Source organism: Mucor mucedo (assembly GCF_025094135.1).
Source record: "Mucor mucedo strain NRRL 3635 chromosome Unknown EV154scaffold_127, whole genome shotgun sequence".
NCBI classification, from domain to species: Eukaryota; Fungi; Mucoromycota; class Mucoromycetes; order Mucorales; family Mucoraceae; genus Mucor; species Mucor mucedo.
In genome coordinates this window covers 29,902-57,750 of record NW_026252411.1, presented here as the reverse complement: position 1 = coordinate 57,750, position 27,849 = coordinate 29,902, and the positions used below count along the sequence as shown (strand labels likewise).

At 37.5% G+C, this 27,849-nt stretch overlaps 11 protein-coding genes across 11 annotated transcripts; 6 read left to right on the top strand and 5 right to left on the bottom strand.

Annotated features, from left to right (window-relative positions):
- Nucleotides 1-28: 28 nt before the first annotated feature.
- EV154DRAFT_428967 (asparaginase-domain-containing protein) lies at nucleotides 29-2,489 on the top strand (the record flags this gene model as incomplete). The annotated part of the gene is made up of 6 exons (XM_051596445.1): nucleotides 29-137; nucleotides 196-272; nucleotides 347-612; nucleotides 685-740; nucleotides 816-1,178; nucleotides 1,249-2,489. 6 exons carry the CDS (start codon nucleotides 29-31, stop codon nucleotides 2,487-2,489), a joined length of 2,112 nt encoding a protein of 703 aa, XP_051452972.1.
- A 413-nt stretch (nucleotides 2,490-2,902) lies between these two features.
- Nucleotides 2,903-7,665, top strand: EV154DRAFT_606296 (uncharacterized protein; the record flags this gene model as incomplete). Its single annotated transcript, XM_051607527.1, has 5 exons — nucleotides 2,903-3,108; nucleotides 3,207-3,309; nucleotides 3,388-4,401; nucleotides 4,484-5,021; nucleotides 5,099-7,665. 5 exons carry the CDS (start codon nucleotides 2,903-2,905, stop codon nucleotides 7,366-7,368), a joined length of 4,131 nt encoding a protein of 1,376 aa, XP_051452971.1. The 3' UTR covers nucleotides 7,369-7,665.
- A 1,621-nt stretch (nucleotides 7,666-9,286) lies between these two features.
- On the top strand, nucleotides 9,287-10,143 carry EV154DRAFT_450776 (RlpA-like double-psi beta-barrel-protein domain-containing protein-containing protein). Its single transcript, XM_051597221.1, has 3 exons — nucleotides 9,287-9,530; nucleotides 9,594-9,728; nucleotides 9,789-10,143. The coding sequence occupies exons 1-3, from the start codon at nucleotides 9,308-9,310 to the stop codon at nucleotides 9,851-9,853; spliced, it is 423 nt and encodes a 140-aa protein (XP_051452970.1). The 5' UTR covers nucleotides 9,287-9,307; the 3' UTR covers nucleotides 9,854-10,143.
- A 3,324-nt stretch (nucleotides 10,144-13,467) lies between these two features.
- Nucleotides 13,468-15,337, top strand: EV154DRAFT_46104 (uncharacterized protein). The gene is made up of 2 exons (XM_051597534.1): nucleotides 13,468-14,023; nucleotides 14,117-15,337. The coding sequence occupies exons 1-2, from the start codon at nucleotides 13,875-13,877 to the stop codon at nucleotides 15,282-15,284; spliced, it is 1,317 nt and encodes a 438-aa protein (XP_051452969.1). The 5' UTR covers nucleotides 13,468-13,874; the 3' UTR covers nucleotides 15,285-15,337.
- Nucleotides 15,336-16,968, bottom strand: EV154DRAFT_524020 (AFG1-like ATPase-domain-containing protein). The gene is made up of 3 exons (XM_051603169.1): nucleotides 16,762-16,968; nucleotides 16,529-16,686; nucleotides 15,336-16,473 (listed from the first exon to the last, which is right to left on the bottom strand). Exons 1-3 carry the CDS (start codon nucleotides 16,916-16,918, stop codon nucleotides 15,391-15,393), a joined length of 1,398 nt encoding a protein of 465 aa, XP_051452968.1. The 5' UTR covers nucleotides 16,919-16,968; the 3' UTR covers nucleotides 15,336-15,390.
- An 8-nt stretch (nucleotides 16,969-16,976) lies between these two features.
- EV154DRAFT_524017 (uncharacterized protein) lies at nucleotides 16,977-17,546 on the bottom strand. Its single transcript, XM_051603168.1, has 2 exons — nucleotides 17,214-17,546; nucleotides 16,977-17,147 (listed from the first exon to the last, which is right to left on the bottom strand). The coding sequence occupies exons 1-2, from the start codon at nucleotides 17,415-17,417 to the stop codon at nucleotides 17,076-17,078; spliced, it is 276 nt and encodes a 91-aa protein (XP_051452967.1). The 5' UTR covers nucleotides 17,418-17,546; the 3' UTR covers nucleotides 16,977-17,075.
- A 70-nt stretch (nucleotides 17,547-17,616) lies between these two features.
- On the top strand, nucleotides 17,617-18,626 carry EV154DRAFT_450769 (uncharacterized protein). Its single transcript, XM_051597220.1, has 3 exons — nucleotides 17,617-18,096; nucleotides 18,179-18,241; nucleotides 18,328-18,626. Exons 1-3 carry the CDS (start codon nucleotides 17,814-17,816, stop codon nucleotides 18,579-18,581), a joined length of 600 nt encoding a protein of 199 aa, XP_051452966.1. The 5' UTR covers nucleotides 17,617-17,813; the 3' UTR covers nucleotides 18,582-18,626.
- Nucleotides 18,627-18,925: 299 nt separating this feature from the next.
- Nucleotides 18,926-20,571, top strand: EV154DRAFT_46073 (uncharacterized protein). Its single transcript, XM_051597524.1, has 3 exons — nucleotides 18,926-20,000; nucleotides 20,061-20,236; nucleotides 20,301-20,571. Exons 1-3 carry the CDS (start codon nucleotides 19,192-19,194, stop codon nucleotides 20,513-20,515), a joined length of 1,200 nt encoding a protein of 399 aa, XP_051452965.1. The 5' UTR covers nucleotides 18,926-19,191; the 3' UTR covers nucleotides 20,516-20,571.
- Nucleotides 20,572-20,802: 231 nt separating this feature from the next.
- Nucleotides 20,803-22,052, bottom strand: EV154DRAFT_524010 (uncharacterized protein). Its single transcript, XM_051603167.1, has one exon. It carries the CDS (start codon nucleotides 21,757-21,759, stop codon nucleotides 20,869-20,871), a length of 891 nt encoding a protein of 296 aa, XP_051452964.1. The 5' UTR covers nucleotides 21,760-22,052; the 3' UTR covers nucleotides 20,803-20,868.
- Nucleotides 22,053-22,381: 329 nt separating this feature from the next.
- On the bottom strand, nucleotides 22,382-23,081 carry EV154DRAFT_46062 (uncharacterized protein). The gene has a single exon (XM_051597522.1). It carries the CDS (start codon nucleotides 22,933-22,935, stop codon nucleotides 22,465-22,467), a length of 471 nt encoding a protein of 156 aa, XP_051452963.1. The 5' UTR covers nucleotides 22,936-23,081; the 3' UTR covers nucleotides 22,382-22,464.
- A 1,463-nt stretch (nucleotides 23,082-24,544) lies between these two features.
- EV154DRAFT_524006 (uncharacterized protein) lies at nucleotides 24,545-27,794 on the bottom strand. Its single transcript, XM_051603166.1, has 8 exons — nucleotides 27,037-27,794; nucleotides 26,869-26,953; nucleotides 26,730-26,776; nucleotides 26,638-26,645; nucleotides 26,239-26,572; nucleotides 25,895-26,150; nucleotides 24,871-25,828; nucleotides 24,545-24,801 (listed from the first exon to the last, which is right to left on the bottom strand). Exons 1-8 carry the CDS (start codon nucleotides 27,725-27,727, stop codon nucleotides 24,655-24,657), a joined length of 2,526 nt encoding a protein of 841 aa, XP_051452962.1. The 5' UTR covers nucleotides 27,728-27,794; the 3' UTR covers nucleotides 24,545-24,654.
- Nucleotides 27,795-27,849: the final 55 nt, after the last annotated feature.

Genomic DNA, 27,849 nt, shown 5'->3' with positions numbered 1-27,849 from the left:
CGTAACGTTATTAAAAAAGAGAGAGAAAATGATACCTCGTAACACGACACCGCCCAAGTCTCGGAATCACTTGATTTATGACAATGCCGCTGTTGGTCATCAATTGGCCATGGAGCGTAATGACATGCTTGTTCCCGGTAAGTTTACTTGTTGCTGGTTTTTTTGTTGTTGTATAGCCTGACTTTTCTAGTTTAGATGTGTCTCGTGTGCTTATTATTTACACGGGTGGTACGATTGGTATGAAACATACACCAGAACATGGCTATGTTCCCGTAAGTTTCTTTTTTTTTTTTTAATATTTGAAATGGGATGAAGGAAGAAAACTAAAATGAAATCTATGATATAGCTTCCAAATCATTTTGCAGAGTCATTATCCAAAGTGAGACGATTTCATGATCCCACGGACGGTGATTATCCACCGCTTTCCCGAAGCTCTTCCCATGATAGTTTAGACAGTTTAAATATCTCGGACAAGACGGATAAAAATGATTTTGGCAAGATTACAAACACTGTCAAGGCAATTGAACAAGAAGGTCCTCGTAAGGGACACCCAAAGACCTATCAATTACCAAGCTTGATTACGCCTGTCAGTTTATACGGTAAAAGAATCAGGTAAATTTTAATTGTTGGGCGTAAAGAAAGTAATATTTCTCACGGTGATTTTTTTTTTTTTTATATGTACAGATATTCTATTTTGGAATATGCACCTCTTTTAGACTCGTGTGACATTACCATGTCAGGTAACATTATATACTTTTTCATGTAACTGATGGATAAGATGGATTAAATATCTGTTTGTTTTATTTATTTTATAGATTGGGTTCGAATTGCCAGTGACATTAAGGAGAATTATCAGTTATACGATGCATTTATTGTCTTGCATGGTACGGATACTATGGCTTATACTGCCAGTGCCTTGAGTTTCATGTTGGAAGAGTTGGGAAAAACAGTAATTATTACGGGATCTCAAGTTCCTTTGACTGAAGTCAGAAATGATGCTGTTGAAAATCTACTAGGTGCTTTAACAATTGCTGGTCATTTTGTTATTCCTGAAGTGTCCCTTTACTTTGGTACCAAACTCTATCGTGGTAACAGAACAAGTAAAATCAGTGCTGTGGATTTCGAGGCGTTTGATTCACCCAATCTTTCACCTCTTGTCACAGTTGGTATCGACATTGGTAACAATTTTTTTTTTTTTTTTTTTTTTTTCATTCGGAGAATAGCAATTAAAACTCATTATTATGGTAGATGTCAATTGGCCCATTGTACTTCGTCCTACTCAAATTGCTAGATTCACTGTCAACAAAAAGCTTAATCCCAACGTAGGCTCACTTCGTCTCTTTCCTGGTATCAATGATGCCACCATTCGGGCAGTTTTAGCTCCTCCACTTCAAGGTGTGGTGTTAGAGACATTTGGAGCTGGTAATGCACCAGCACGACCAGCTTTATTGGCAGCGTTAAAAGACGCCAGTGAACGTGGTGTGGTCATTGTGAATTGTACACAATGTCGTAAGGGTCTTGTGACAGATTTGTATTCGACGGGTAAACAGCTATCAGCAGTGGGTGTTGTTCCAGGAGCAGACATGACCCCCGAGTGTGCTTTAACCAAATTGGCCTATTTACTGGGTAAAGTGCCCAACAATCCTGATCTGGTGCGCAAGATGATGACACGTAACTTACGTGGTGAGCTGACTGTTCGAGCTCCTTATCAACGATTCAGTGCGGCTTCTAATCGATCAAGTTTGTTTTTGAATATTCTGATGAAGTATAACTCCAAAAACAAGGAAGAATTAGATGCAAATGTATCGGTGGAAGAGGAATTGTTGGCACAAAAGGCGTTGGCACCTGTGCTGCTTTCTCAATCGGCTGCCTTGAATGATTTGGAAGGGCTACGTATGATGGTTGAAAGTGCAGGAGAGATTATCAACTTGAATTGTGCTGATTATGATGGTCGTGTACCACTTCATGTGGCCTGTAGAGAAGGTAATTACCAGATTATTGAATATTTGCTGCTACATGGTGCGTCCATCCATGTAAGAGATAAGTCAGGACATACACCTTTATTTGATGCCATTGTTGAAAAGCGTGCCCAAGCAGTCAAAATTCTTCGTGAAGCTGGTGCGCATTTAGCTAAAAGCGAAATTGATGATCTCGGACCCTATTGGTTGAAGGCTATTAAGAGTAACCATTCAAAGTGGGTGGAGATAGCCATCGATGCTGGAGTAGATGTCAACTGGGCAGAACCTGTGGAAGGGCGTCGTGCTATTGATGTTGCAGTATGTGCAGGTAGACTGACCATCTTAAAAACCTTGTTAAATCACCCACATATCAATGTTATCTTTGTCGATAAATGGGGTATGAGTACCTTAGATAAGATTGAAATGATCAAGTCCAAGTTACATTTAGTTGATCCAGCAAAGGCTATTCCTTTGCAGACCATAGAGGAAATGGAGGAGCTAATTAGAAATAAAATTGAGAAGAGTAAATAAATTATTGGACATTTAAAGCAGCATATATTTTATTGCATATCACGAGCAGTGAAGGTGATATCACTTTTTTTTTTTTTTTTTTTAGCTCCGTGTGTCATGTTTCCTCCTAATGTAAAATCGACTCTTTCACATAAACAATGTAAATATTCATAGCTAAAATACTGACACGTGTTCATTTATAATACCATGAACAGAGCTTTTTCTTTCTGAAACTGTTTCCGATTTGGACGTGAGTGATGTTTACAGAATCCTGAAAAGGACGTCATGTATAAAGCGAATTTAAAATTCCGGTTATTTTTACACACACATTTTTTTTTTTTCTTTTTCTTTTTTACCACCTCTCTTATTCTAAAAAACTTTTTTATTTTGGTCGTTTTGGTCAACCCTTTTTTTATACGTATATAAAAAAAAACATGAATCAACAGAACCCCAACATACCTAATAATCAGCAGCAACAACAACAACAGCAACAACAACAACAACAACAACAAAATCAACAGCAGAATCAACAACAGCAGAACCAACAAGCACTTAATCTAGGCAATCAAAGTGATGTACCTAACGCTAATTGGAGAGAAGAATTGAATGTTCAAGATAGAGCTCGTTTCGTTTCTCAATTGTAAACATTTTCTTTTAATTCGCATCTCTTTTTTTTTTTTTCTGCCACTGATTTTTAATTTTTTTTTTTTTTTTTTTTTTTTTTTTTCGCTTACATAGAGGAAATGCTTTAAAACATTTGTCTCCCTCTACTTCAGATAATGATATATTTGCTGCTGCTAAAAACTTTGAATTATCGTTGTATACTAGATCAACTAGCAAAGTAAATAATATAGCGATTTTTTTTTTTTTTTTTTATTTGTTCTACTCCTACTAAACTTTTTTATTTTTTTGATAAAAGAATCAATATATTTTAGCATACGCGAGAAAATTTCATCAAATCAAGTTCCAACTCCAGAGCCAGAATGGAGGTGCACCTATGCTGAATGATAGCCAACTTCAGCTTAATTTAAATACAAACGCTGGAGGACAACAAATGTCACCCTTGTTGCAACAACAACAACAACAGCAACAACAACAACAACAACAGCAGCAACAACAACAGCAGCAACAGCAACAGCAGCAACAACAACAACAACAATCTGCCTCTCCTCAAGTCCAACCCGTGCAACAATTACAGACACTTTCTTCCCCTTTAAACATGAACCAACAACAAAATATGGCTGGACAAAACGCAATGAGACCCAACATGTTTCAAGCAAATATGCTTCAAAACCGACCTCAAGGACAACAACAAACGGGCACGCCTACCCAACCTGTGACTCAGCCCCAACAACAACAACAAACACAGCAACAAGCACAACAGCAAGCACAGATGCTTGCACTTCAAAGAACGGCAGCTCAAGCAATGGCAGCCGCTGCTGCCGCTGGAAATAATACCGCTGCCGTTGCTGCTGCTGCCGCTGCCGCTGCTGCTGGCGGCGGTGGTGGTGGTGGTGGTAATCCCACACGAACGAATACGGCTGCTCAAATTGCGGCCAATGCAAACACGGCTCAACAACAGATTCCCTTGAATATACTTCAGAGTTTGAATATGGGTAATGTGAATCAAGCCTCTCAACAAATGTCACCCACCCAATTTCAAGCGTATCTATCTCGTCAAATTGCCATACACCAACAACAACAGCAACAACAGCAACAACAAGGTGCTAATGGTGCGGTTGGAACTCCTCAACAACAGGGTACACCTCAACAACAACAAGGGGGTGGTACACCTCAATTCGCTAATAATAATGCGGTAGTGGATAACAATGCCTTGATAAATATGAATATACCTAATAATAATTTTCGACCTCCTGTTTCCGGTGTCAATACATCAGGGTCTCCGATGCAAGTGAATAATTTCGCTGGTGGTGTAAGTATATTTTATTTTTTTTTTAAAAAAAAAGAGAGAAAAAGAAAACCGGGGAGGAAGACTATATTTTAACATGATGTAGCAAAATGGTGGTATGGGTCAACAGCAGGTGAATCCTGAATTATTAATGCAACATTTACAAGTGCAACAAGCCCAAGCACAACAAGCCCAAGCTCAGGCGCAAGTACAAGCACAAAAGCAAGCGCAACAACAATTAGCTCAACAGCAGGCTCAACAATTAGCTCAACAACAACAGCAAGCTCAATTGGCGCAACAACAGCAGTTGGCTCAGCAACAACATTTAGTTCAACAACAAGCTCAATTGGCTCAACAACAACAGTTGGCTCAACAACAACAACAGTTGGCTCAACAGCAACACGCTCAACAGTTACAAGCTGCTGCTGCTGCTTCACAAACTCCCCAGCAACAACAACAACAACAGCAAACCCCCAACACAACACCTGCTACCTTACAAAATGGAATTGCTAATCCAGGTAGTGGTGTGGCCGTAGGAGGTGCTCAGGTGCCTGCAGGAGGTGCACGAGCCATCAGTATACAACAGCGAACTACTGCCGCAGGGATTGTACGACAAATGGATGAAAGTATTTGTAGCACACGAGGTAAGAAAAATTAGGCTTTTTTTTTTTTTTTTGGTTGGAAAAGAAAAAGTGCTCATCCACAAATAATATTTGTATAGTGCGTGGTAACCCTATTGAAGGATTATCTGAACAAGAAAAGGCAGCGATTCGTGAGCATACAGCATTGATGAAACCCATGTATGATAAAATCGATAGTTTGTTACCCGTGTTTTTAGCCTTAACGTCGAATATGGAAGCCACCCGTCGATTGATCCTGATGAAGTACATGTTTGAGGACCAACTGTCCATGTTGGGCCAGAATAAATATGTCATCACGTTGGAACACTTGACTAAATTAAAGGAGCAATTTAGTGGCTATTTCTCTTGGGTACGTAATGCCGTAGGAACTCCCAATCAACCTAGTCCAGGGGGTACACCTCAGGAAGCTACAGAAGGTGGTCAACAAGCTCAAAATGCTCAACTCCAACAGCAACAAGCACAAGCTCAGGCGCAGGCTCAAGCTCAAGCCCAAGCGCAAGCACAGGCCCAAGCCCAGGCTCAGGCACAGGCTCAGCAACAAGCCCAACAACAAGCGCAAGCGCAAGCTCAAGCACAGGCCCAAGCACAGGCTCAGGCACAGGCTGCTAAAGTAGCTCAAGCTCAAGCACAAGCACAAGCGCAACAACTTGCTCAACAGCAAGCACAACAACAACAACAATTAGCACAAGCCAAGGCTGTCCAAGCTCAACAACAAGCGCAAGCTCAGCAACAAGCGCAACAGCGTCAACAGAGCAGTACACCTCAATTAAATCGAGGTCAAACACCTCAGATGGACGGTACGAATTCATCCACATCTACACCCGCTTTACAACAACAACAAAACTCAGGTCAAGCGACCGGATTAAAACATACGGGTATAGATCTAAAATTACCTCCATCGAAAAAGGCGCGCGCGAATCAACAAGGAGGATCACCTGCTAATACGTCTGTCACACCTCAAATGAAGGGATCGCCTATTCCTCAACAAAATCGATTACAGGCACAAGGAAATAGTCCAAATACCGGTGGTAGCCCTAGTGGTAGTATGGTTGGTACACCGAATCATATGGTCGATTTAACAGGTACACCACCTCCCATGGGAATCCCACCCCAAGGCGCTATGAATGAAGAAAGTCCATCTGTCACTGCATCCACCCCTACCGCTGCTGCCGCTGTTTCAGCAGGCTCTGCAACTACCGGTAATATCAACACACCTACATCAGCACCAACAACAACAACAACAGCAGCAGGAATGGGAGAACCTATGACGAATCCTGCAGCCGTGATTACCGCTGCCAGTCAAGCCAACATGACACTCAGTCAAAAGCAAGCGCAAACTCAAATGATATACCAAGCTGCCATTGCTAGTGGTTTACCACCTCAAGTTGTGAACTTATTACCCCCACGTGCTTTACAATGTAGCTGGTTGTTACAACAATCCGCTCAAAAACGTATTTCATTGACACCTTCACAACAACAACAAATTCGGGCCATGTTGACAGAACGTGTGGAGGCAGTGAAAGCACAATTGATGAAGCAACAAATGTCAGATGCTCAACAACAAGCGCATGCTCATGTTCAGGCTTCTCAGGGTTCAAGAACAACAAATCATAACGGTATGATTGATCTTACGGGGACACCAGGAACAGGTGAGGAGGTAAAGACAGAATCTGCACAACAGGCAGCACATATGATGCATATTTTGCAACAGCAGCAACAACAGCAATTGCAACAGCAACAATTGCAACAACAACAACAGTTACAACAACAGCATCAACAACCACTTCATCATCAACAACAGTTGCAAATGCAACAACAAATGCAACAACAAATGCAACAGCAGCAACAGCAGCAACAACAACATCATCATCATCAACAGCAGCAGCAGCAGCAACAACAACAGCAGCAACAACAGCAGCAGCCTGTGTTAAGTAAATTGACACCTGTTCAATCCCCTCGACCTTCCATGGCAACACTTAGACCTGGCATGGGACCCGATGATAAGGTGGTGAATACGAAATTGTATGTGAACGATGTATTAAAGGATATCGCAGCGATTTTATCGGGAGGAGATGAAGTCAAGACGGAAAGTGAGGTGATTGTCTTAAAGGTGGTACCCGAAACACCGCGTGCAACGTTATTATTTGAACCATACCAAGTTGATATGGAGGAAGAAGAAGAGGAGGAAGAGGAAGAAGAAGTTGCGACGGATCGATGGTATGAAGTAGGGATGGAAACGGGTGTACCTAGCTTAAATGAGGTGATGCCTGGCTTCTTTTGGGACACGGATGTTAAAAATGATGCTGCATCGCGTATCTTTGTACATAATGAAACAACGAGTATATTATAAAAAAAAAAAAAAAAAATGGATCAATTTTTTTTTTTTTTTTTTTAAATTAGAATGAGCAAATAAATAGTCTGAGAAAGTGGTCTAAATAAAAATGAAGAAGTTACAAACAGAGCTATTTCATATTAACAGAATTGTCGTCATAAAGAAAGTTGAACTGGTAAATAGCGTCATTTGTATTTACATCGGCATGAATTATATAAACACGTTTGACAGTTCTAAGAACGGAAAACGAAAAAAAAAAGGAGGGGAGAAGAGAGAAATAATTATAAATTAAAAAAAAAAAACATCAATGCAAACAATTACAAATAAAGTTTTAGGTGACGGCTTCAACCATATTCAAACTAGTTTTTTTTTTTTCTTGTGTAGCCTGTCGAACCCAAAGGTTCAGGACCTGCACGTCAACAGATCCGGTACAGATCAGAAGCACGAGATAATAAAAAAAGGAAAAAAAAAAAAAAAAAAAGCGTACGAGTAGATCAAAATATCGGAAAAAGAAATAAACATACGATTTGGAAAACCGATTGATCTTTTATTTTTAAATGTTTTTGTTTTTCTAATGCAAGATATAAACTAGCATGGATACTGTATGATTCCGTTTGGAAATAGATTTGTTCTAGGAACAGTCGTTTCTTTTTTCCCCCCCCCCCCATTTATATTAGAGAGAGAGAGAAGAAAATATCGTGTCTATAAAATAAACACATTACACGATACCATTTATATACCTACACCTCTTTCTTTCGAAACAAGTGATTTTCATTTAATAGAAAAGTGTGTAAAGACTAGTTTTTTCTAAAGATTCTTAATTAATAATGATTATGAATTTTTTTTTTTGTAAGGTAAAGGCAGATGGATTATAAAAATCTCTGAGTTTGGCTCGTCATCGATAGAGAATGCATGAAAAAAAAAATGCCTGTCTTTTTTTTTTATTAGATATCTTTTATCATGGGGTGAGTGCATTGGGAGAGGGCTTCTTTTATATGTCTCCCAGCACTGGTATTGCTATGACGATACTCCCTATGGAAGAAACGAGTGTTTCTTTTTTTTTTTTTTTTTGTATGTGTGAAATAGAAAGAAAGCACAATAAAGGTTTTTAATCTATTTAATTGAAACAAGATTTATTGTTGAGGGAATTGTTTAAAAAAGTGATAAAAATAGAGAATTCTATCAGCCAATGTATGTAGTTAAAGTATAACTAGTGTGCTGCTTTAGCTAGACAGCCAATACATGAAGGGGATCTGTGCATCTCCCACTACTACTTTACAGCTTAAAAAAAAGAAAGGGATACTAAATCTTGCACAACTCCTTGTTGAAACTATTTTTTTTTTCTGCTTTCTTTATATCATACCAACGAAGAAAGGACCCCCTTTCCCATTCTTTGTGGCTGTTGTAAAATGTCACAAGAAGAAACTAGTAATAATAAAAAAAAACAAAGCAACATTTTTACACAACAGTTTTTTTTTTTTTTTTTTTTTTTTTTGCGGAATTTCTGTAGTTACGAATGTTTTTGTTTGGGAGCCATAAAGTTGGATGGTTCAGTATGCAATGTATTTTCTTTTATATATATATTTGCGCCACTTCTCGGCCGATATATTGTTATAAGGCATATGTATAGATTTCATGTTGTACGACCAAAGTGTGTAAACAAATAGAAAGAGAGAGGCCCTGAAAAGGAGTGCTATTGATAGATAGTAGAGAGGCTTGGCTTACCCTTTTTTAGGCTGCTACATGTATTAGGAGGATGAAAAAGGGGTAATGCAAAGCAAATCAAATCAAATTTATATCGTCTAATAGAATTTCGTTGTTTTTATTTTTTGCTGTTGCTATAATATAAGGAGTAAAATAATATATTTTTTGACTTGATATAAATAGTCCCAACTAATTCACACAACTCTTTTTTTTTTTTTTTTTTTCTCTGTACACTTGTAAAAAAAAAAAAAAAATGAATAAAATCTTGAACCTTGTCTTCATTCTCATCTCTTTATTCGCACTTGTGCAGCACACAGAGTCGCTTCCACTAGACCTTGGTAGAACCACTAAACATATTCTCGCTATTCTTGGTATTGCAACTTTTTATGACGTTGAAGCTGGACTTGGATCGTGCGGTATTCAAAGCAGTGCAAGTGAATTTGTTGTAGCTGTCAATCATGAGCAAATGGGAAACGGTAAAATATACACATATTTGTTGATTTCATACAATTTTTTTTTATTCATCATGCGTTATCTAGAGGTGAACCCAAATAATAACCCTCGCTGTAAGCAACAAGTCAAAATTGATGGTCCTAAAGGTAAATCCATCATGGCTGATATTGTTGATACCTGTCCTGGATGTAACTATGGATGCTTGGATATGTCAACTTCCTGTAAGTGAATCGTAATCTTACACTGCTGATTATGTACTCATATTCTTTTTTTTTATTTAGTATTTCAAGAAGTTTGTGGTGGTTTAGAATTAGGAATCTGCAAGATCAAGTGGACATTTGTTTAAACTATTCTTTATACTATTCAACAATTAAAACAACAACAAAAAAATGCTGGTTCAAGATATATACAAAAAAAAAAAAAAAAAAAAAAAAAAAAAACTGTAAAATTAGATTGTCTCCAAAAAAAAAACCAAAAAATATCGACAACTCTTGTTTAACAGCTTTGTCTCTCTCTCTCTTTCCGTTCCGCCTTATAAATAGTTTTAACACAACACTGCCTTTTTTTTTTCTTCTTCTTCTATATATTATCATTGTCACCCATATTTCTCTTTCTCTCTCTCTTCACCAACTCCATTTTTTATTTTTAAATAAATTATCTCGCTTCTTTTTTTCTATAAAATTTACTAAAGAGATGAAATAACCTACCCAAGAATGATGGGTTTCAATCGAACTGGTATTGATATGCGATTTAAAAAAGGATATTACTACATATGTTTTAAATGTCTTGATGTAATGCATATGCTAATCGTTGATCGAAGATAAGCATTTTTACAGTATGATAGAGTTTATATGTAATGCGGCCGATTTCTGGATAATATAAATATATATTAGTTCATATAATTTCTAGAAGAGCTTAACCTAGCAAATTTCTTATATGAAATGTCACTACAGAAATGCTTTTAAGGAATAAATTGCTCTTTTTTTTTTTTTTCTGTTGTAATCAACTATAATCTAGATTATTATCTACCCGCTTTTCTTTTCTTTTTTTTTTTGCTTTTATTGTTTGTCAGTAAGGGTCAACTACAGTGAGTTGTTTAAATCGATCTTTTCAAAGCTTTACCTTATCTGACTATATCAATACCTACTGTCCCCCTCACTTTTATCAATTATGGGATTGCAAATATGCTGACATGAATTATATCACAAACTACTATGAATACGAGAAACAGAATATCTGGCTCGGATTCTACAGATCTATTTTTACATCATCTGTATTCATAGTTTTTTTTTCCCCCTCACTTTTTATGAAAATGCGCTTAAAATTGTGTGTTTAATAGTTTACACGTATAGACTGCAGTTGTGTGGATGCGTGCGGTTAGAATATTGAGAAACGGAAGGGAAGGGGGGTAGCGCATCAATCCCGGAATTTGAATGTTATCTTTTTACCCTAATTTATTTCCAACACAGTCATCGGTAGGTTGTGCTTACTGAAAATATGTCATATTTGCGCTCGCTTAAGAATAACTAAATAAATAAAATAAAAAAGGTTCTTTAGTATTATGTATCAAATTATTTCATGGTGATAGCAAGTACTGTACATGTACAGCTTATTCCTGTCATTATCTTGTAAAATAGCTCACTCATAAGAAATGTGCATTGAATCTCAACATATAAAAAAAAACATACTTTTTTACACCTACATGTGCATTTTTGTTATTGTACAGACAGCAAAAGTAGTAAAAAAAAAAAAAAGAGGGCTTTATTTTCTTTGTTTTTAATGTAAATGTAGTGTCGATGCATGTGGCTTTTGTGTATGTCTTTTTGATTGTGTTAAAATAAAAGTAGAATGATCAGCTCTTTTATTGTCACTAATAAAAACCAAAAAGATCTGCAAATGCCTATTCTCAATAAGAGGGTGTTCTTATGACTCTGTACTTGATCAATTCTGTTAAAGCAATGAGGCATTAAAATTGCAGACGTCTCTGCTGCAGTGCACTACACCCGGTTTTTGCATAACTGTCTATCTTACTCACGAGAGAAAAAAAGACACCGTGTAGGTTAGTGTGTGTGATTTAAAGTTTGGAAAAAAATGATTGATCATTGTTAAATATTTTAGTAATTCCCTCGAAAAAGTTGTTTTGGCAGTTTTGAAATTGAGGTGATTCATCAAAAGTGGATTTTATCTCAATAATAACTGATCTGACACTTATAATGACTATTATATCTAAGGAGATCACTAATACGTACATCATTACAAACATCAGTTTGGAGATAAAGCTCCTCTTCTTATGACACGATCTTAGACAATTAGTCAATCATGACCTCCTTTCTCGTTAAAGTCATTATCAAGTAAAAAGTGTTTCGATCTATTCCCTTGGATTAGAGGTATTTTTTATTTGTGGAGAAAAAAAAGAAAAACTTCTCAAAATGTGATTGAACATGGGATCCCAAAATGTAATTTCGTTGCCATGGCAACGAAATTAAAAAATTGCCCTTTTTTTAGTTATTTATTTTTTGCGTAAGGCCCAACTGGGGGAAAGGCACCGGTTTATAATTACCTACAAAAAAAGTACAAGAACGCACACGAGAGAGTGGATTTATAGACCAAAGGTCCTGCCAAAAGAGGAATAAACTCTATATCAGAGGATCACTGTGATGGCTTGCAATGATAATGCAAGGTGACTTTTTTTTTTCCTGTTTCTAAAGCCAGTTCTTAGCGTCATATCAATTAGTGTCGAGATAGAATACGCTTTTAGCGAGTGGTTCATTACAAAAATAAATATAGACTGTGTTTCGATAGAACGCCAGAGGTAGAGTATATTTTGTGTAAATGTATCGGGGGGTACCAAGTGTTTCCAACCCGTCAAAAAAGCGGTTTGTGTTACTTTTTTTTTTTTTTTTTTTTTAGAAAACTGTCAATAGTACACGGGTGTGACAAGATGTCCATCCTAATTTTCAAGAACACAGGACCCAAAAAAAAAAAAAAATGATGCAATGGTACGTAGTGTTCCCAAATAATGAAAAAAAGTAAAGTTCAACCCAGGAATTTTTATAATGAAACGTTTGTTTCATTAAACATGAGAAATGTTTGATCTACAAATACAATCTGTCAGCTGTTGGGTGGGAGGAAGATGATTTTGTATGCACTTTTTAAGATGTGCTTTTATAAAGAAGAAAAGAATCATGTGGTATAGTAGTTAGTTTGCATATAAAAATAGGCGAGTACCTTTTTTTTATCTTTTTTCTTTTGCTTTTTCCTTTTCACTGGGTATCCCCCCTCATCGGTAAAAAGTAAGATGCGTACCCCCCCTTTTTTTAAGAAAAAAATAAATAGTTTTTTTACGCTATCATGTAATTTTTTGTGTGTACTTATTTTGCGCACAAGTTGATAATACGGCAGCGGCTGAAAAGGCAATGAGTGGCCGATTACTTCTGCAAAAATGATCCGGAAAGGTCTTTTTTATGTTAGCGTGATACGAAACTGTTGGTGATTTCCAAAAATCGACTAGTGCGCCCTGTATACCGGCATTTTCTCTGCGAAAGAAAGAGAGTCGGTCCCACTCAAAGGGAGTTTTACTTTATTTGGTAAATGCACTTTTTTTTTTGTTTGTCAAATGATTTTTTTTTTTTTTTTTTATGTTTTCATTGTGTGTATATATTTAAATTGTATTACTATTTGTTTCTGTTACAGTTTCGTGTATCCTACACACTTTCCCTCCCCCCCCTCTTTTTGTCAACTTGACAAAACAAGTGGCCATTTTATTTACACTGTTAAATAAGAAGGTGATTAATGTACAATGACTAAAAACCTTTTGTAATATGCGGATATTGATTGGAACTCAGACGTCTGTTTCAAAAAAAAAAAAAAAAAAAAAAAAAAGGTGGCAAGTGAGTAGGTCTAAAAAATCGTGAATGGCGTATTTTTATTAGCAACTCCTGAAATCGTCTCTCTAACAGGTTTTTTTTTTTTATTTATTATTTATAAACACACACACACACACACACACACACACAATTTCTAACCCCTCTCTCTCTCTCTCTCTTTTTTTCTTTCTTCTTTTCTTCCTTGTCTTTACTTTTTTTCTACATGATGTCTGAAAACGTCATGGTAACACCGCTTTTTCATCAACGATCCCACTCTATGCCAGTTGGACACGCATTTATAAAGTAAGAACATCCTGATTAAAACACGCGTAGTGATATTGGAACTAATTCATACGATCAGTGGTAATAATGAGCAAGAGAACAGATCGTTTGATTTCAAGAGGTACAGAATAAACACATATGATTCTACGGGATACTAAATAAAAAAAAAAAAATAACAGAAATTCACCTTTGAAAAATGAAACGACCACAACAAGTGAAATGTTCCCACTTCCGATTCCTAAATCCATTGCTTCTCAGCTGAATAACTCATCCACAGCAATAATTGAGACCCAAGATGAACCCAATTTCTTTTGCAAGCCAAAGATTTTAATGAACCTATTTGATTTCAACACAAGAAAAATAACAAGGTAAATAGAAAAAATAAATAAAAAATTTACGCCCCCATCCCCTTTTTTGCTAACGGCACGAAATAACCTTTTTTTTTTTTTTTTTTTTTTTAGTTGTCCAATCGTATTCAACTGTAAAATGGATCGAGGATTCTTTACATCTCAATCTCATTGGACATGCTATCGTCGAAACTATTTTCAGGTCACGGCGTCTTTTATTATCCAAGGTCATTCAGAGGGGACATGTTATGCATTGCAGTTTCTAGAGAAATTGCAACCCATTGGACAATTCTTTCTCCGATTAAAGGCATGTACTTCCTCCGCAGAGCCAGATCCACATAACAATATCATTCGACCCGTCGCTTTAACCCAAATGACCCCAAAGCGTGATAAAGGGCCTCAGAGAGAGCCTCCTGTGATACCCATTGCTCCCTCAGACACAATGTATGGATCCGAACAAGTATGTGTCACCTTTGAACGCTTACAGTTTCGAGTCGCCACAGCAAACAACGGGAAAAGGAGAGCATCACAGCAATACTTTCATCTGATCTTTGATTTGATTGCTCAGTTGGAGGATGGATCACAGCATACCATTGCAGAGTGTTATTCTTCTCCTCTGGTAGTTCGCGGTCGTAGTCCTGGTCATTACAGTCTCGAACCTCAACAACATCAACATCAACAACGTACTAGTAACAGTAAGAAGAGAAAACCATCTGCTTCTCCTCCTTCTTCTTCCCATACTAGCAATAACGAAGAGGAAGACGTGAAAAAGGAAGATGACAAGGTGACTTTACCACCTCCACAATACGTATTCTCTTCCCCTCCTATGGTGATGGAACAACCAAACTACATGATCAACACGAGTTTCAATAATAACAATAATACTAATAATAATAATTCATCCGCCTTCAGTAACTTTCATCATCGATCTCAAAGTGCCAATGATTCCCATTTCTTTGCTAGACATCGACCAGGATTAAAGTATCAACCCATGATGGTGGAACAAGGTGGTCCAGATATGTTTGATCCTTATGAGGTGGGTATGGCAAGAGCCTTGGGGAATTGGCAACAGGTACAACATGGGAGAACAGATTCGTACGAATCCTATGATAATTCAAATAGAGGTAGCACACGACCTGGAACTCCTGTGCCTTATAATTATCCTCCTCAACCTTCAGCATGGTCTAATAATGGCAACCATCATTTTATGGACGCACAGGAGAATACGAGTAAATTAAATCAGCATGACAACAAATTGTACAATAACAACAATAGTAATTAATTTTTTTCTATATATATATAAAAAAAAAAAAAAAAAAAAGAAAAAAAAAAGAAAAAAAAAAAGCGGATATAAAATAAAAAATTAAAAAAATAAAAAAGCTGTCTATCTATTTCACAATCAAGCGTTGGGAAACCCATTCGGTACTCTGCATTTGAATTAATCGAGAGAGAGCTCTTTGAAAAGCAAAGGCTTCCTCTTGGCCCGAGAATAAAGGCGAAGAAATATCCGAGACATCCAAGGAAGAATCTTGACTCATGGCAGCAAGCATTTGTTCTTGCATTTCTTCTTTGCCTTCTTCTGCGTTAAAGATATCCATCATGCCATTTTCTGCACTTGCAATGAGGACCACATGGGATTCATACATGGCATCGATGAACGTGATGAATCTTCTGGCTTCAGCACGATGTTTCATCGTCATGCTTGGAATATCTGTCAAGATCACCGTATGAAAGTTCTTGACAATCTCAATAAAATCCGCCGCACTCAGTGGTTGAGCACAGACACTAGCAAACGTCATTTTCGCTACACCGTCCACTTGTGCTGGAATCGTCAAGGTACGGGATAAGAAATGCAGATCTTTGGGCACCATCTCTTTACCGCCAGTTAACTGTCTTGTCAACGCATCAATCTTTTCCGTCGTCTGTCGATTCAACGGATGGAAAAACACATTGGATTGAGCTCGTTCGATCTTTCGATAATCGGTGCCTGAATCGAGACAGAGGACATCACATTTCTTCAAGAGTAAATCAATGCATGGTATAAAAGAGGAACGTTGAATACCGTTCTTGTATAGTTCGGTAGGGTGTCGATTGGATGTAGTGACCAGTACAACACCACGTTTAAAGAGTTCTTCAAATAGATTACGAAGAATCATGGCATCTGCAATGTCTGTGACTTGAAATTCATCAAAACACAACACATAGGCTTCTTTCACTAAATCATCGGCAATGGGAGCTAAAGGATCTGCCAGCACGGGATGTTCTGTTTTCACACGATGAATACGTTGATGAACATCCAGCATAAAAGCATGAAAATGGACTCTTCTTTTACGGGTAATGGCCAATGTATCAAAGAATAAATCCATCACCATAGTTTTACCCGTACCCACGTTACCATAGATATACAAGGATTCCGGGACGTTTTTTTCCATTACTTTATTCTCGTTTCTATACCCAAACCAACTTCCCCACTGCATTGAAAATGTTAGTTCTCCTCTAGATATTATTTTAAATACACACACACACACTTACGGATTTGCCTTGCTCTTTGAAGGCTTGGGGTTGATATTCTCGAAGGTCGTACCATAATTCGTCTAGTTTCTCAATCACCTTTCTTTGGTCTGGGTCGGATTTCACTGGCCCCCCATGGCTGGTAATTTCATCATATCGACGAATAGGCGATACTTTTTTTTTTTTTCAAGGCGTTAAAGCTTTTCCGTTGGGTTTTTAACTAATGGGATTAAAAAAAAAAAACTTACCATGGTTGGCAATGGTGTTGTTTGTGAATGTTTGTGGAGATAGGGTCTCTTCTGTACCGCTTACGGTGGACTGAAACCGCTTGACATGATAACAAGGTCTAATAATATACAATCGGGTGGTGCAAACTGGTAATCTTTTCAATGCCGAGCGAAGCATTTCTATATGTAACGAAGAGGAGAACGCGGGGTAATAAAAAAAAAGGGCCTTGTCTCAAAAGAAAAAAAAAAAAAAAAAGATGGAAGAGAGAGGGGTAAAGGTTTAACCCAGAAGGGAAAAAGATTTTTTTTTTTCTTTATTGTGTGTGTGAGAGTATTTAAAGGAAATCAGAGCATTGAGATACATCATCTCTTGCAAACGAGCTTATTTTCTTTTGATTTAACATACGCTATATTGATGAGGAGGAATTGCAATTGAGTATACAGTATAAAAAGTGATAGATTTTTAATTTTACCTCAATTTGTGCGGCGTCGACAAAAGTGGGTAACTTGGGTGTGCCAGATGGGGTGGCAATCTTGGTAGTTCTATGCTGTCCTTCATCAAAAGTGACACCTAAATCTCGAAGTGCAGCTAACCGTGCGGATCCTTCCGGCATAGATCGAATTTCCTTGGTTTTTAATGTTTCTTCATAATAACTTTCACTATGATATTCTGTCATCCTTTTTTTTTTTTTTTCTATAAAATATTTTATTGTATACGTGTTGTTCTGTGGGAAAATAATAAAAAAGCACACAGAGAGAAAAAAAAAACATATACAGACTAGGTAAATAAATATTTTTTAATCTTATGCAAAATGTGATGAAAGATTTTTCATTGGTCAGAAAAACATTTACAGTCCCCTCTTACACCCCAACAATGCTAAAGGGGGGGGGGAGCAAGCACCGGAGACGAGATCTTGCAGAAAATGACCTTATAAAGTTTAATGTAAAAGGGATTGATAATAAGGGGTGATGAGGCATCTGAAGCCGATATCATGATAATAGGAGAAACTACACAGAAAACAATATAATTCCCTTTTCATTCTTTTTTTTTTTTTTCTTCATATATACTCATCATGACTGGACAGCAACATTATCGTAGTAACAGCTATGACAGTGGTGGATACCGAACCCACATCTCTTTTAAAGATACGAAACAGATCAAGGATAGAAATGCTATTCTATTCTTACAGCGTCAGCAACAACATGATGAACGAACATTGGTGGATAATGACACTGAAGAAGAGGACGATAAACTATTTTATTCTTCCTTCTTATTATACCTTGATGATATCTATTCCAAATACTCACCCGCTGTCGTTCTGGAAAATAAAGGAAATACCGCAAGAGATCACTTGGGTATGGAACCAAACGTTTTTTACATGTTGGTACATATATCTAATGCTATTATTATTACTATTATTATTATTATTATTATTAGCGAATGAACGGACATATCTTGCATGGTTCAGAACATCACTTTCATTAATCACGCTCGGTATAGGTACAATGAAAAGATAATCCCCAATGATGAAGATACACATGCATAGATATTTACCCTTTTTTTTTTTTTGTTACACATATTTAAAGGCATTATTCAAGTATATCATGTATCTACAGCACATCATAAACGCATTGGTCGAGCTTTAGGTCTCATATTTGTGTTCTCTAGTATCTTATTCTTATACTTTGGCAATGTTCGATACTTCCATGCCCAATGGGCTTTACAGCATGGGAACTTTCCCGCAAGTCGAGGCGTCATTACATGGGCTTCCTTTTGCATCTTGTTTTTATTTGTCGGCATGTTTACTGTCATGTTGTTAGAGACGGGTCTTGGTAAATAATAATGGAGCGCCTGTTTAAAAATAAAATCTCTCTCTCTTTTCTATCTCTTTCTCTATCTCTCTCCATAAAAAATCCATATACGAATGGTGGACGCATTGAATAAGAAATTGGACAAGGCTGTCAAGAAATTGACCACATTAAATGAAATTACGCTAAACAGTACTCGCTCTTCGCATTATGGTTTCGGGTTAATAAAGCCTGTCATTCATGATCGGTTTAATATTACTATTCGACTTAGTGTCGACTCAAGTGTTCAATGTGCGCAGGAAAAATTAAATTAAAGATCCCATTGAGACCATACAGACTAAAACCACACTTTTTTTACATACTTGTAGGCCAAATCTTATTTGACACCAATTTCCTTCATTTTCCTCCCGACATTGTGTTTCATACCTTGCCCGACATTCAAGATATTTCGAAATTACTTCCTCACGACGACTGGAATCTTGACAAGGAGGATTGCTTGTACACATGGTTTGAAAGCATGTTGAAACTATTGATCAAGAAGGTTCTTTTTTTTTTTTTTTTATTCTGTTAGAAGTCGTCTTTTTTAAGAAAGCAAAAAAAAAAAAAAAACTCATTCTTATTATCTAGCCAGCTGTCAGTGCAATGCAACCTAAATTATCCTTTTTCGAGGATAGGAAGGGTAAAAAACGAGTACTATTGGACGAGGAAGATGAAGAAGAGGAAATAAGTTTGCCCAAAGCCAAGAAATTTGCTAGTGAAAAGGTAAAGATTGACGATGACTTGGATGATTTTGATTTGGAGTACACGAAAAATCCCAAAAGCGAGGATTACAGAACCAAGTATAAGGATGATTACAAAGATACTAGCAAGGAGGATTACAAAATCAAGTATAAAGAAGATTATAAGGATATCGACAAGGAGGATTACAAAATCAAGTATAAAGATGACTACAAGGAGACCCAAAAAATCCATGACATCATGGACTTTGAAGAGGATGACAGCATCATACTTAACGATGATTACAAGGTCAAGTACAAGGACGATTACAAAATTGAGGAAAAGAAGGACTACAAGTCAAAGTTCAAGGACGATTATAAGGACAGTTTGTTTTCTGATGACGATGATGATTTAGATATTCATACGAGCAGCTATTTTAAGGAACTAAAGAAACCTCCCACACCGAAAAAAGCATCCTTTGGTTCTATCCAGGCGAATTTAGCTTCCTTTCGCAGTAAGAAAAAACCTGCACCGGCTGCAGATATTTTTTCATTTCCCTCAGATAAGAATGAAGATGTCTTGCCTGTTTCATCCATACCATCCCCTCAAAAACAACGTAGACCACTACAGAATCACCATCATCAAACCAAACTTTTCGATTTAGGCAGTGTAAAGGAAAGGCAGGATGATTTTAGAAAGGTGTTTATGACAGCCTGGTTAACCAAATACCGAGAGTAAGTAGTAATTACAAAACAAATTGGGGATGAGTCAAGAGTTAACGGAAAAGGATTTAGTCAAATCATGGTCTACGATTCCAAAGACTATGCCTATTTCTCACTGTACATGACCATCAAATTGCCCGTGTTATGTGATGAATGGGCAGAATTTAAAGAATTTAAATCCATCTCCATTGAGAATCTAGGGACGGGTGTCTCATTACCTAAACCACAAGCGCCCCTCATCATTAGTTGTAGGTCTAGTAACATTTGATTTTACTACATATTCTCACTCTTCTTTTTGCTTTGTGTAATTAGTTAATATGGAGCCAGGTACTTTTCCATCAAGTAAATTAAAGATAAAATTGATATCTGTGATGAACACCACTTCACCAGGATCTTCAGACCCTGAGACTGAATCGTTTGAATTTCAAGTCAATCAAAAAGGAAATATGGAAGAAACCATGAAGGCTATCATGCGTATAATTAAAGGGAAAATTCCTAAATTTCACTTACAAATGGCAAGAGAGTAATGTATAAACTGTAAATATACCCCTATCTAAATAAAATTTGTGTACAGTAAAAGCAACGTCAAAGGGCGTTTTTTTTTTTTTTTTTTTTTTTTTTTTTAAATAAAAGGGCGAGTAAGAAAAAAAAAATTCAAAGGGTTGGCCTACAATATCTCAAATGTTATTCATGGTTCCGTATGCACAGACCAGGTCCTAAAGAAAAACGGTTTGAAAAACTGTAGATTCGCAGTTACAATGATACTTATAGCAATGCAATATGAAAAATAGCGACGATGATAATAAACAAGTACTTAACATTTTAAGGATTGATTTTTATTTACATATTGAAAGGCTTATCGCACTAAAAAAAAAAAAAGTCAAACAAATGAATGTTTTTTTTTTGCTACGTATCGTTTTTTGGTTAAATTGATGTGCTTGATGTTGGAGGATTTTAAGGCACTAGCAAGTGAGTTATTATAAATTTCAATCAGCTCCTTTTTGGTTTCTTTGGGTAGAGATAAAGAAAAAGAAGAGTTTCGATGCTGGTTTAGAAAGACAAGATATTTCTTAATGAGCATACTGACAGAATTAAGAGATGAGTCGTCTTGAGCTAGCACTTTCAGTAGCAGCACGTTCATCTCTTCTTGCTGAATTTCTTGGTATGCAAAGGACTTGGTTACAAGCGATGCAGCTGAATGCATGATATGCCGACTTTCCAATGATATTGGGTTCGCTGGCGAGAAACTATTATCCTCATCTCTCTTGCTGTAGAATCCCCAGTTGTTTTTTGCATGTAGCTTATAGTATTGGTTCATTATCCTCTTGCAAACGTATTCTTTTTGTTCGATGGCAATAAAAATTACGTTGGTTGAGACGGTTCGAAAGCTTATCGTAATAGTGGCTGGAAGCTCTTGGACTGACGACCCAAGGAAAGGGGAGAAAAACGTACCATCTACTGAGCCAAAGAATCCACTTGTTGCGAATAATTCAACATAACCAAACCTGTATGTCAGTTCAAAGTAGTCTTTTCCAAGTCTTGTCTTTCTTCTGATAAGAGCCACGGCCTTTTCTTGGTGTCCTACCTTTGACAGGTCGGCACAATCATCGATCTGGTGGTTGTTGTGAATGAAACAGGAAAATCTAGTCATAAAAACCAATATAATAACTGATTCGACAAGCTGAGGTCCGTACTCACAGTGGCGGACTATGTGGTAAAAACCCGCAACAAGTGGTATAAACCCGCAACATGTCGTGGAATTACGCAACATGTTGCGAGTTTACGCGACCGAGTCTGCGGTTGTGACTCATTAACAATTCTTGACGTGGAATGGGTGGTCAATGTCCCACACATCTGCTTTTGGGTCCTTTTTTTCTGTCATCCATAGTTACCAGAAAAACTTATTTCATGTATTCCATAGTCTCGAGAGAAATTCTGGACTTGCCATCAAACACACTCTTGCCACCATAACATCACGCCTTGCAATACGCCGTTCCCTAGGGGGCTTCCACTGTGTGGAAAAACGGGTTGTTTGACACAGAAAAATAAAAGATAAAAAAAAAACAGGAAGAATAAGATTAATATTGCTTGTAGGCTTTTTTTTTATCGCTTTTCTTAGGGACAGTCAAAGTGCACATAGCCATGGCCTAAGATCGGGTACCTTTTGGCCGTCCCTAAGAGATCACGTGCTGTAGTGGCTGTCCCTTGAAAAATGTAGGGGTGGTATTGAATTAAAGAACCTAAAAAATAATGATTTATTTGTCCTAAATGATTTCTCTTCCACCTATCGGATACCCATTGACCTGTGAATGCCTGATACAATCCTGAAGGTAGTATATCAAAGAGAGTATTGCATATGGTATATCTCAAGTGGTGTTTACATGCTCTCTTAAAAACATGAGATTATTATCTAACTCTTAGGGACAGCCAAAAGGTACCCGATCCTAGGCCATGGCTACGTGCACTTTGGCTGTCCCTAAGAGACCCGCACTGCATTCAGGTCTGTCTTCTTCATTAACAAATCGTCGCCAAAGTCGTTTTTTCGGACGCGATATTCTCTGGAGTTGAAGAATCGGTTGATAGGAGAAGCAATCATGTAGCTAAGGTTATCCTTCATGACTATGGTTTCTTTGCTGGCAAGATAATAATTGCGTTTCAAGATGTTTTTTGCACGTTCAACTTGTGTGCTAACTGCTTCTGGAGTGACAATTTTGGCGATACCAATAAGCTGCTCATCTCCACTGATCTTTATAGCGACGTGATCCATTTCATCTTCTTCCACAATGCACTTAAATTTCTGTTCAAATCTTTCAGATATAATGAAGGTAACCTTCTTGTTCATATTGGCAGACCGAAGTAGAAATAATGCAAAATCAAACGTACACTTTTCACGGTCGTCAAGTGTTATGGTATGTAAACTGGCAGCGTGTAAAAAGACGCGCTTCATGCATTTTGTATCATAGTATTGGTCTTGTACAATAAAAGCACAATACTTTCCCAGCTGCAGAACAGTGATCGTGCTTTCAAGCTGGAGTATATCTGCTGTTGGCAAAGAACAAATCCTCCAGTGCCTCCTTGTTCACAAAAGCGTTGCGGTTATTTGGGGAATGGGCCTGGGAGGGATGAGCAAGTGAAGCAGCTCAGCAACCGACCTTTTTTGAGCAAGGCACCGTAAATTCGTATCAGCTTTGGCTACTGTCTTCTTTAGGATCTTGGCGGCTTTTTTTCTGCTCTTGACTCAGTGAGTGGTACTCACAGTACCTCCATGGCTCCAATAATTGTTTTCTTTTTGAGATAGCAAAAGGCAAAGTTGGATCTCCAGAGGAAAAAATAAACAGGTACTAGCCCGGTCCATTCTAGATCTTTTATTTGCTAAATGTCCTTATTTTCTTGATTAACGGGAAGACCGTAAATGCTGCAAGTAGCTTCCTCTTTTTTGTTAATGTGATGCCCTTAGACGTTCTGGGCCGTACGCGCGCTATACTGATGAAATCAGCGAGTTTATAACCTTGGCCGAAAGGTCACTGGTTAAACTCTTGTAATTTGATCGTGCTGGGGATAGAGCATTGTGATTATTGCTCTTCAACGAGGAATTCTTAGTAGGCGCAAGTCATTAGCTTGCGTTGATTACGTATAATACAATCGAACTTTGTATTTTCATTAAAAGTGAACAAACGCGGTCCTTTGTTTTTGTTCTTTTGGCCTTGTGCGAACGACAACCCACTCGATTTTCTTCCCAGATGCTTACAACTGGTAACGGGGATGTCCTGGTTATATTGTGAAGACTAAACGTAGCCGTGATAACAAAAAATGGGAGTATATCTTTAAAAAAAAAATGTTGTTTTTAGCGTTTTTATAAAAAAAACAAAAGTTTTTATTAACTAACCTGTTCACAATATTTATAACTTTCCTTTAAAAAAGATAGTGTTATACAGTATATACATGAAAAAAAAAATGAAGAGAAGAAGAGAAGAAGGAGGGGAAGGAAAAGTATTTTAATGGGTTTTATTTGTAGATTGATGAAAAAAGCGCTGTTATACGTCAGGATGATTTAATTGCTTATTTAATCAAAAAAAAAAACCGCTTGAACGAGTTTATTTATAAACTGATAAACAAGAGTTGGCTTATGTCAGGATGATTTAATTATTTATTTCATCATCCATATGTTTGAACCTTCACATACTAGAAAACAGGCGTAATCATTGCTGTAAAATAGGGTTTTGGGAAATGGAATAAAATGATAAAAAGAAAAAACAGCGAGTCAAAACTAAGATCTATTTTACCCCCAAGAAGAAAGTAAGAAACACTCGCCATGCCCTGCTACGATTATTTATCTTATTTTTTTGTTTACGAATCTTATGATTATTATATAATGTGATTATTGATGGGAAAGTTTATTCTGTTCATTGGAGGTGGTATCTAGAATCTCTTCCTGGTTCTAGCTGCAATCACTACAATCATACGTAAAAAAAAACAGGCTCGTCCTAAGAGATAGAACCAGAGTGCGAATATCCCAAAAGCAAGCAAATATTGCGGATTAAAAAAAAATGATAAAATTGATCCATAAAAAGAAAAAGATTATAACTTTTATTGAAAAAAGACGTATATGTGTGTGGTAAATATTATTAAAAAGGTGATAAAAGTAGAAATTACAATGAAAAGAGTTTTATGAAGTAATGATACTTCCTGTGGATTTTGAAGGAACGATAGACATTCTCTTGCGGCCATGTGTAGTTTTTCCCTTATCTACTTTAGGCACTACTGTTTCAGGGACACCTAAATCAATCGCATGTTGAATCGCCAAGTTCAAACGCTATAAGAAGAAAAAAAAATTAAGTCATCTAACATACAAAACATACAAAAAAAAAAAAAAAAAACTTACGGTAGCCAGTCTGTATTCGAAATCAAAGCCAGAATAAGTCAAGGTGGATTCCCAAAGAGCTCTTGCTCTCTTGAACTCCTCTGTTCCCCAACAGATATTACCGGATTCCCAATAAGCAAAAGGAACAATCCAATTGGAATGCTTGAACTTTTCCTTGTTATCAATGATCCAGTTGATATGCACAATACCTTCGGTGTATCGATTAAGAGCATTATAGATGGACGCCTTCATTAATAAAAGTGTACCGCGTTGATCATAGTAATCCGGTGTAGCTGTCACAGGGACCAACTCAACGGTACGAATATCATACTCTAACTTTTCACGTTCATAGATCAATTCCAAAGTATGTTCGATCAACTCGAGACATTTCTCCAGGGCTTCCGGTGCCATACAGGGGAAAGCGTTCCAAGTGAACAAGATTTCCAATGCGGGCAAACTAAAGTCCAAATCTTGATAGCCACTGATTTCGAAAAAGGCGACACGGTTGGCTACAAACAATTCGGGTTGAGAGTTACGTTTACGGTCCACCAATCCAGGTGCTTCTGCAAACGATAAAATGGCTTCGGTTCGATTACCCATCATTTCCATACAGGCACCGTAAAAGTATTTGAGGAAGGCGGGTGAGTTGTACTTGGTTTGTAATTCAAGCGCACGGACAGCGGCACTAGTCCAGTCCAGTCCCATGGCTGAATTGAAGGCGATTTCAAAGGTGGCGAGGTTGCCAATCGTAGTTTCTGCCCAATCACCTTGACTGACTTCAAAGGTATAGACAAAAGATTGTGTGGAAAGTGGCAAGTTGCGTGCTAATCGAGATACACGGCCTGCAAAGTATAAAAAGAAGGCTGAGTTAGGATAGGTCTGTTGTGCGTCTAATAAACATTCGATGGCGGGCTGAATTAATTCACGCGTGAGGACTTGAGGTGCATATGAAGCAAGTGTGACATAATAAGATAACAACCTATTTTGGTATATTGTTGGTTGAGTATTTTTCTCACTTGTAATCAAGAAGGGGGGGAAGACTTACATTAAAGAGGCGAGAGGAGATCGGATACGTTTGCCTTCCAAACATAATTTCAACAAGGCAAAACCAAGATGTTTATCAGCGGACCAACCAAATGCGGATACAATCTTTAGAATCTTGGGGGGTAAAGAAGAAAGCAAGAGATGAACGGAACCAATACCAAATTGAATTGCAGAAATCGTATCTCTATCCATGTATTTATTAAAATCTTGACCCATACGTTTATATTCCTGCCAAACAAGACTGTAACTGTTGTATGCTGTTTACGTGTAGGGGTGATAGTTAGCCTATGGGGGGGAGCTCATCCTTTTTTTTTTTACATGTAATTTTTTTTTTTTTTTTTTTACCTCGACGAAGATTTAATCCAGCCTTGAGATATCCCACCATGGTTTCCATGGAGAGATAGATGATGGCCATGAGTAAGCCACATTCAGCTTTAATCACATGGGCACGAAGACTACCATTGGGGAAAAAAGTTTGTTCTTGACGTTCATATTTGGTTAAAGGTCGAGTTTTGGTAGGGAGATGTGTTGAGTTGGATCCAATCAGGTTGGTGAAATAATGCGAAATAGCATCTCCGATAGGTTTATTAGCGGCGGCAATATCCACTTGTGCATTGGCGAATAAATAAGTTTCTGTTAATTGAGATAATGCTCCCTCGACATCCTTGGGGTTATAAGACTACAAGATCAAAAAAGTGTCAAAACAATAAGATTGCTGGAGAGGATGTGTGAGTGTGGACTTACGGTAATTGCTACAGGAAAAAAAAAAAAAAAAAAGAAGTTTAGATTGACTTTTTATTTAAAAAAACGTGCTGATATCCAGTCTATGAACTTACCTTTAATAAATGACATGGATGAAAGTCCTAATGAATACAATGGATCACTAATGCAAGAGAAAAACAGGTTAATTTATCCATTCGTATGTCTTTTCTTTCGTCACTCTCTCTCTCTCTCTCTCTCTCTCTGTATTTTTACTCTTTGGCTCTTTTCTCAAATATGGTTTTGGCTTGAGAAAACTTGTTGTTAAAGAAATGATCCATACCAGCCTTCATATCTTCATCTATTACGAAAAACATGTTTCAATATATTTTTTTTTTCTTCCTTGTCCCTGTGTGTATGTCCCTCTTTTTTATTTATACATACCGTATTTTTCTTGTGCTCTGGGGGATAAAAAGTTGGGTCTGACATTTTCGAAATCAATGTTGAATACAGATATTGTGTTGGAATTGGAAGGAAGAACGGGCGCAGCTGCTGTACCTTCTGTGTTTGCAGCAGCAGCAGAAGCAGCAGCAGCAGCGGCGGTGGCAAAAGCCACATCTGTATCATCGATAGCAGCTCCGTTATCTGTTGTCACAGCAGGAGCAGGTTCTGAGACCTGAGGAATCTCTGCTGAATTCTTTCCTGTCTCTTCCTCTTCATTGTCAGAAGCCAAAAAGGAAGGAGGGGCAACACCAGGCGTAGGCGGGGTAACGAAATCTGCCATATTTTGACCTTCAGGTACATCAATGGAAGTTTTGATGTTCTCGAACAAAAGAGAGGATGGTTTGGGACGAGGAGAGTCTGGTTCACTTGGAGCAGTAAGGTCCACTGCCTCTTGGGAATCCCCGTTCACTTGGCTGGGTGCTTGGGTCTCTTCTTGAAGGGCAGTTATCACCTGAGATAAATCTTGTGCTGACTTGTCCTTCGTGATTTCATCTACCGCGTCCTGTTGTTGCTCTTCTTCGTTGAGGGCAGTGAGAATAGCAGGGCTGTCGGTGGGTTTACATTGCTCGGAATCGGTCATCACGGTTAATGACTCGGGAGTTGACTCTTGTACTTTGTCCGTGTTTGTCATCTGGCGTGGTTGGTATATTTTGGAAAAGATAAAAAAAGAAAAAGAGAAAGAGAGCGAGACAGAATTATAAAGCGAGGTGAGTTATAAAAAAAAAAAGAGAAGGAATTTTATTTTTTTTGATT

What these genes read in the sequence shown, in the direction of transcription:
- EV154DRAFT_450776 (XM_051597221.1), top strand. Translation starts at nt 9,308, where the DNA reads ATGAATAAAATCTTGAACCTTGTCTTCATTCTCATCTCTTTATTCGCA. An exon ending in TCATGAGCAAATGGGAAACG is followed by an intron (nt 9,531 to 9,593) that starts GTAAAATATACA and finishes TGCGTTATCTAG; the next exon opens with AGGTGAACCCAAATAATAAC. An exon ending in CTTGGATATGTCAACTTCCT is followed by an intron (nt 9,729 to 9,788) that starts GTAAGTGAATCG and finishes TTTTTTATTTAG; the next exon opens with TATTTCAAGAAGTTTGTGGT.
- EV154DRAFT_46104 (XM_051597534.1), top strand. Translation starts at nt 13,875, where the DNA reads ATGTTCCCACTTCCGATTCCTAAATCCATTGCTTCTCAGCTGAATAAC. An exon ending in AACACAAGAAAAATAACAAG is followed by an intron (nt 14,024 to 14,116) that starts GTAAATAGAAAA and finishes TTTTTTTTTTAG; the next exon opens with TTGTCCAATCGTATTCAACT.
- EV154DRAFT_524020 (XM_051603169.1), bottom strand. Translation starts at nt 16,918, where the DNA reads ATGCTTCGCTCGGCATTGAAAAGATTACCAGTTTGCACCACCCGATTG. An exon ending in CAACACCATTGCCAACCATG is followed by an intron (nt 16,687 to 16,761) that starts GTAAGTTTTTTT and finishes AAAAAAAAAAAG; the next exon opens with TATCGCCTATTCGTCGATAT. An exon ending in AGCAAGGCAAATCCGTAAGT is followed by an intron (nt 16,474 to 16,528) that starts GTGTGTGTGTGT and finishes TTTTCAATGCAG; the next exon opens with TGGGGAAGTTGGTTTGGGTA.
- EV154DRAFT_524017 (XM_051603168.1), bottom strand. Translation starts at nt 17,417, where the DNA reads ATGACAGAATATCATAGTGAAAGTTATTATGAAGAAACATTAAAAACC. An exon ending in TCGACGCCGCACAAATTGAG is followed by an intron (nt 17,148 to 17,213) that starts GTAAAATTAAAA and finishes TCATCAATATAG; the next exon opens with CGTATGTTAAATCAAAAGAA.
- EV154DRAFT_450769 (XM_051597220.1), top strand. Translation starts at nt 17,814, where the DNA reads ATGACTGGACAGCAACATTATCGTAGTAACAGCTATGACAGTGGTGGA. An exon ending in TACCGCAAGAGATCACTTGG is followed by an intron (nt 18,097 to 18,178) that starts GTATGGAACCAA and finishes TATTATTATTAG; the next exon opens with CGAATGAACGGACATATCTT. An exon ending in ATTAATCACGCTCGGTATAG is followed by an intron (nt 18,242 to 18,327) that starts GTACAATGAAAA and finishes ACATATTTAAAG; the next exon opens with GCATTATTCAAGTATATCAT.
- EV154DRAFT_46073 (XM_051597524.1), top strand. Translation starts at nt 19,192, where the DNA reads ATGCAACCTAAATTATCCTTTTTCGAGGATAGGAAGGGTAAAAAACGA. An exon ending in TGGTTAACCAAATACCGAGA is followed by an intron (nt 20,001 to 20,060) that starts GTAAGTAGTAAT and finishes AAAAGGATTTAG; the next exon opens with TCAAATCATGGTCTACGATT. An exon ending in AGCGCCCCTCATCATTAGTT is followed by an intron (nt 20,237 to 20,300) that starts GTAGGTCTAGTA and finishes TTGTGTAATTAG; the next exon opens with TTAATATGGAGCCAGGTACT.
- EV154DRAFT_524010 (XM_051603167.1), bottom strand. Translation starts at nt 21,759, where the DNA reads ATGTTGCGTAATTCCACGACATGTTGCGGGTTTATACCACTTGTTGCG.
- EV154DRAFT_46062 (XM_051597522.1), bottom strand. Translation starts at nt 22,935, where the DNA reads ATGAAGCGCGTCTTTTTACACGCTGCCAGTTTACATACCATAACACTT.
- EV154DRAFT_524006 (XM_051603166.1), bottom strand. Translation starts at nt 27,727, where the DNA reads ATGACAAACACGGACAAAGTACAAGAGTCAACTCCCGAGTCATTAACC. An exon ending in CAGAGCACAAGAAAAATACG is followed by an intron (nt 26,954 to 27,036) that starts GTATGTATAAAT and finishes TTTTCGTAATAG; the next exon opens with ATGAAGATATGAAGGCTGGT. An exon ending in TGGATTAAATCTTCGTCGAG is followed by an intron (nt 26,151 to 26,238) that starts GTAAAAAAAAAA and finishes ACACGTAAACAG; the next exon opens with CATACAACAGTTACAGTCTT.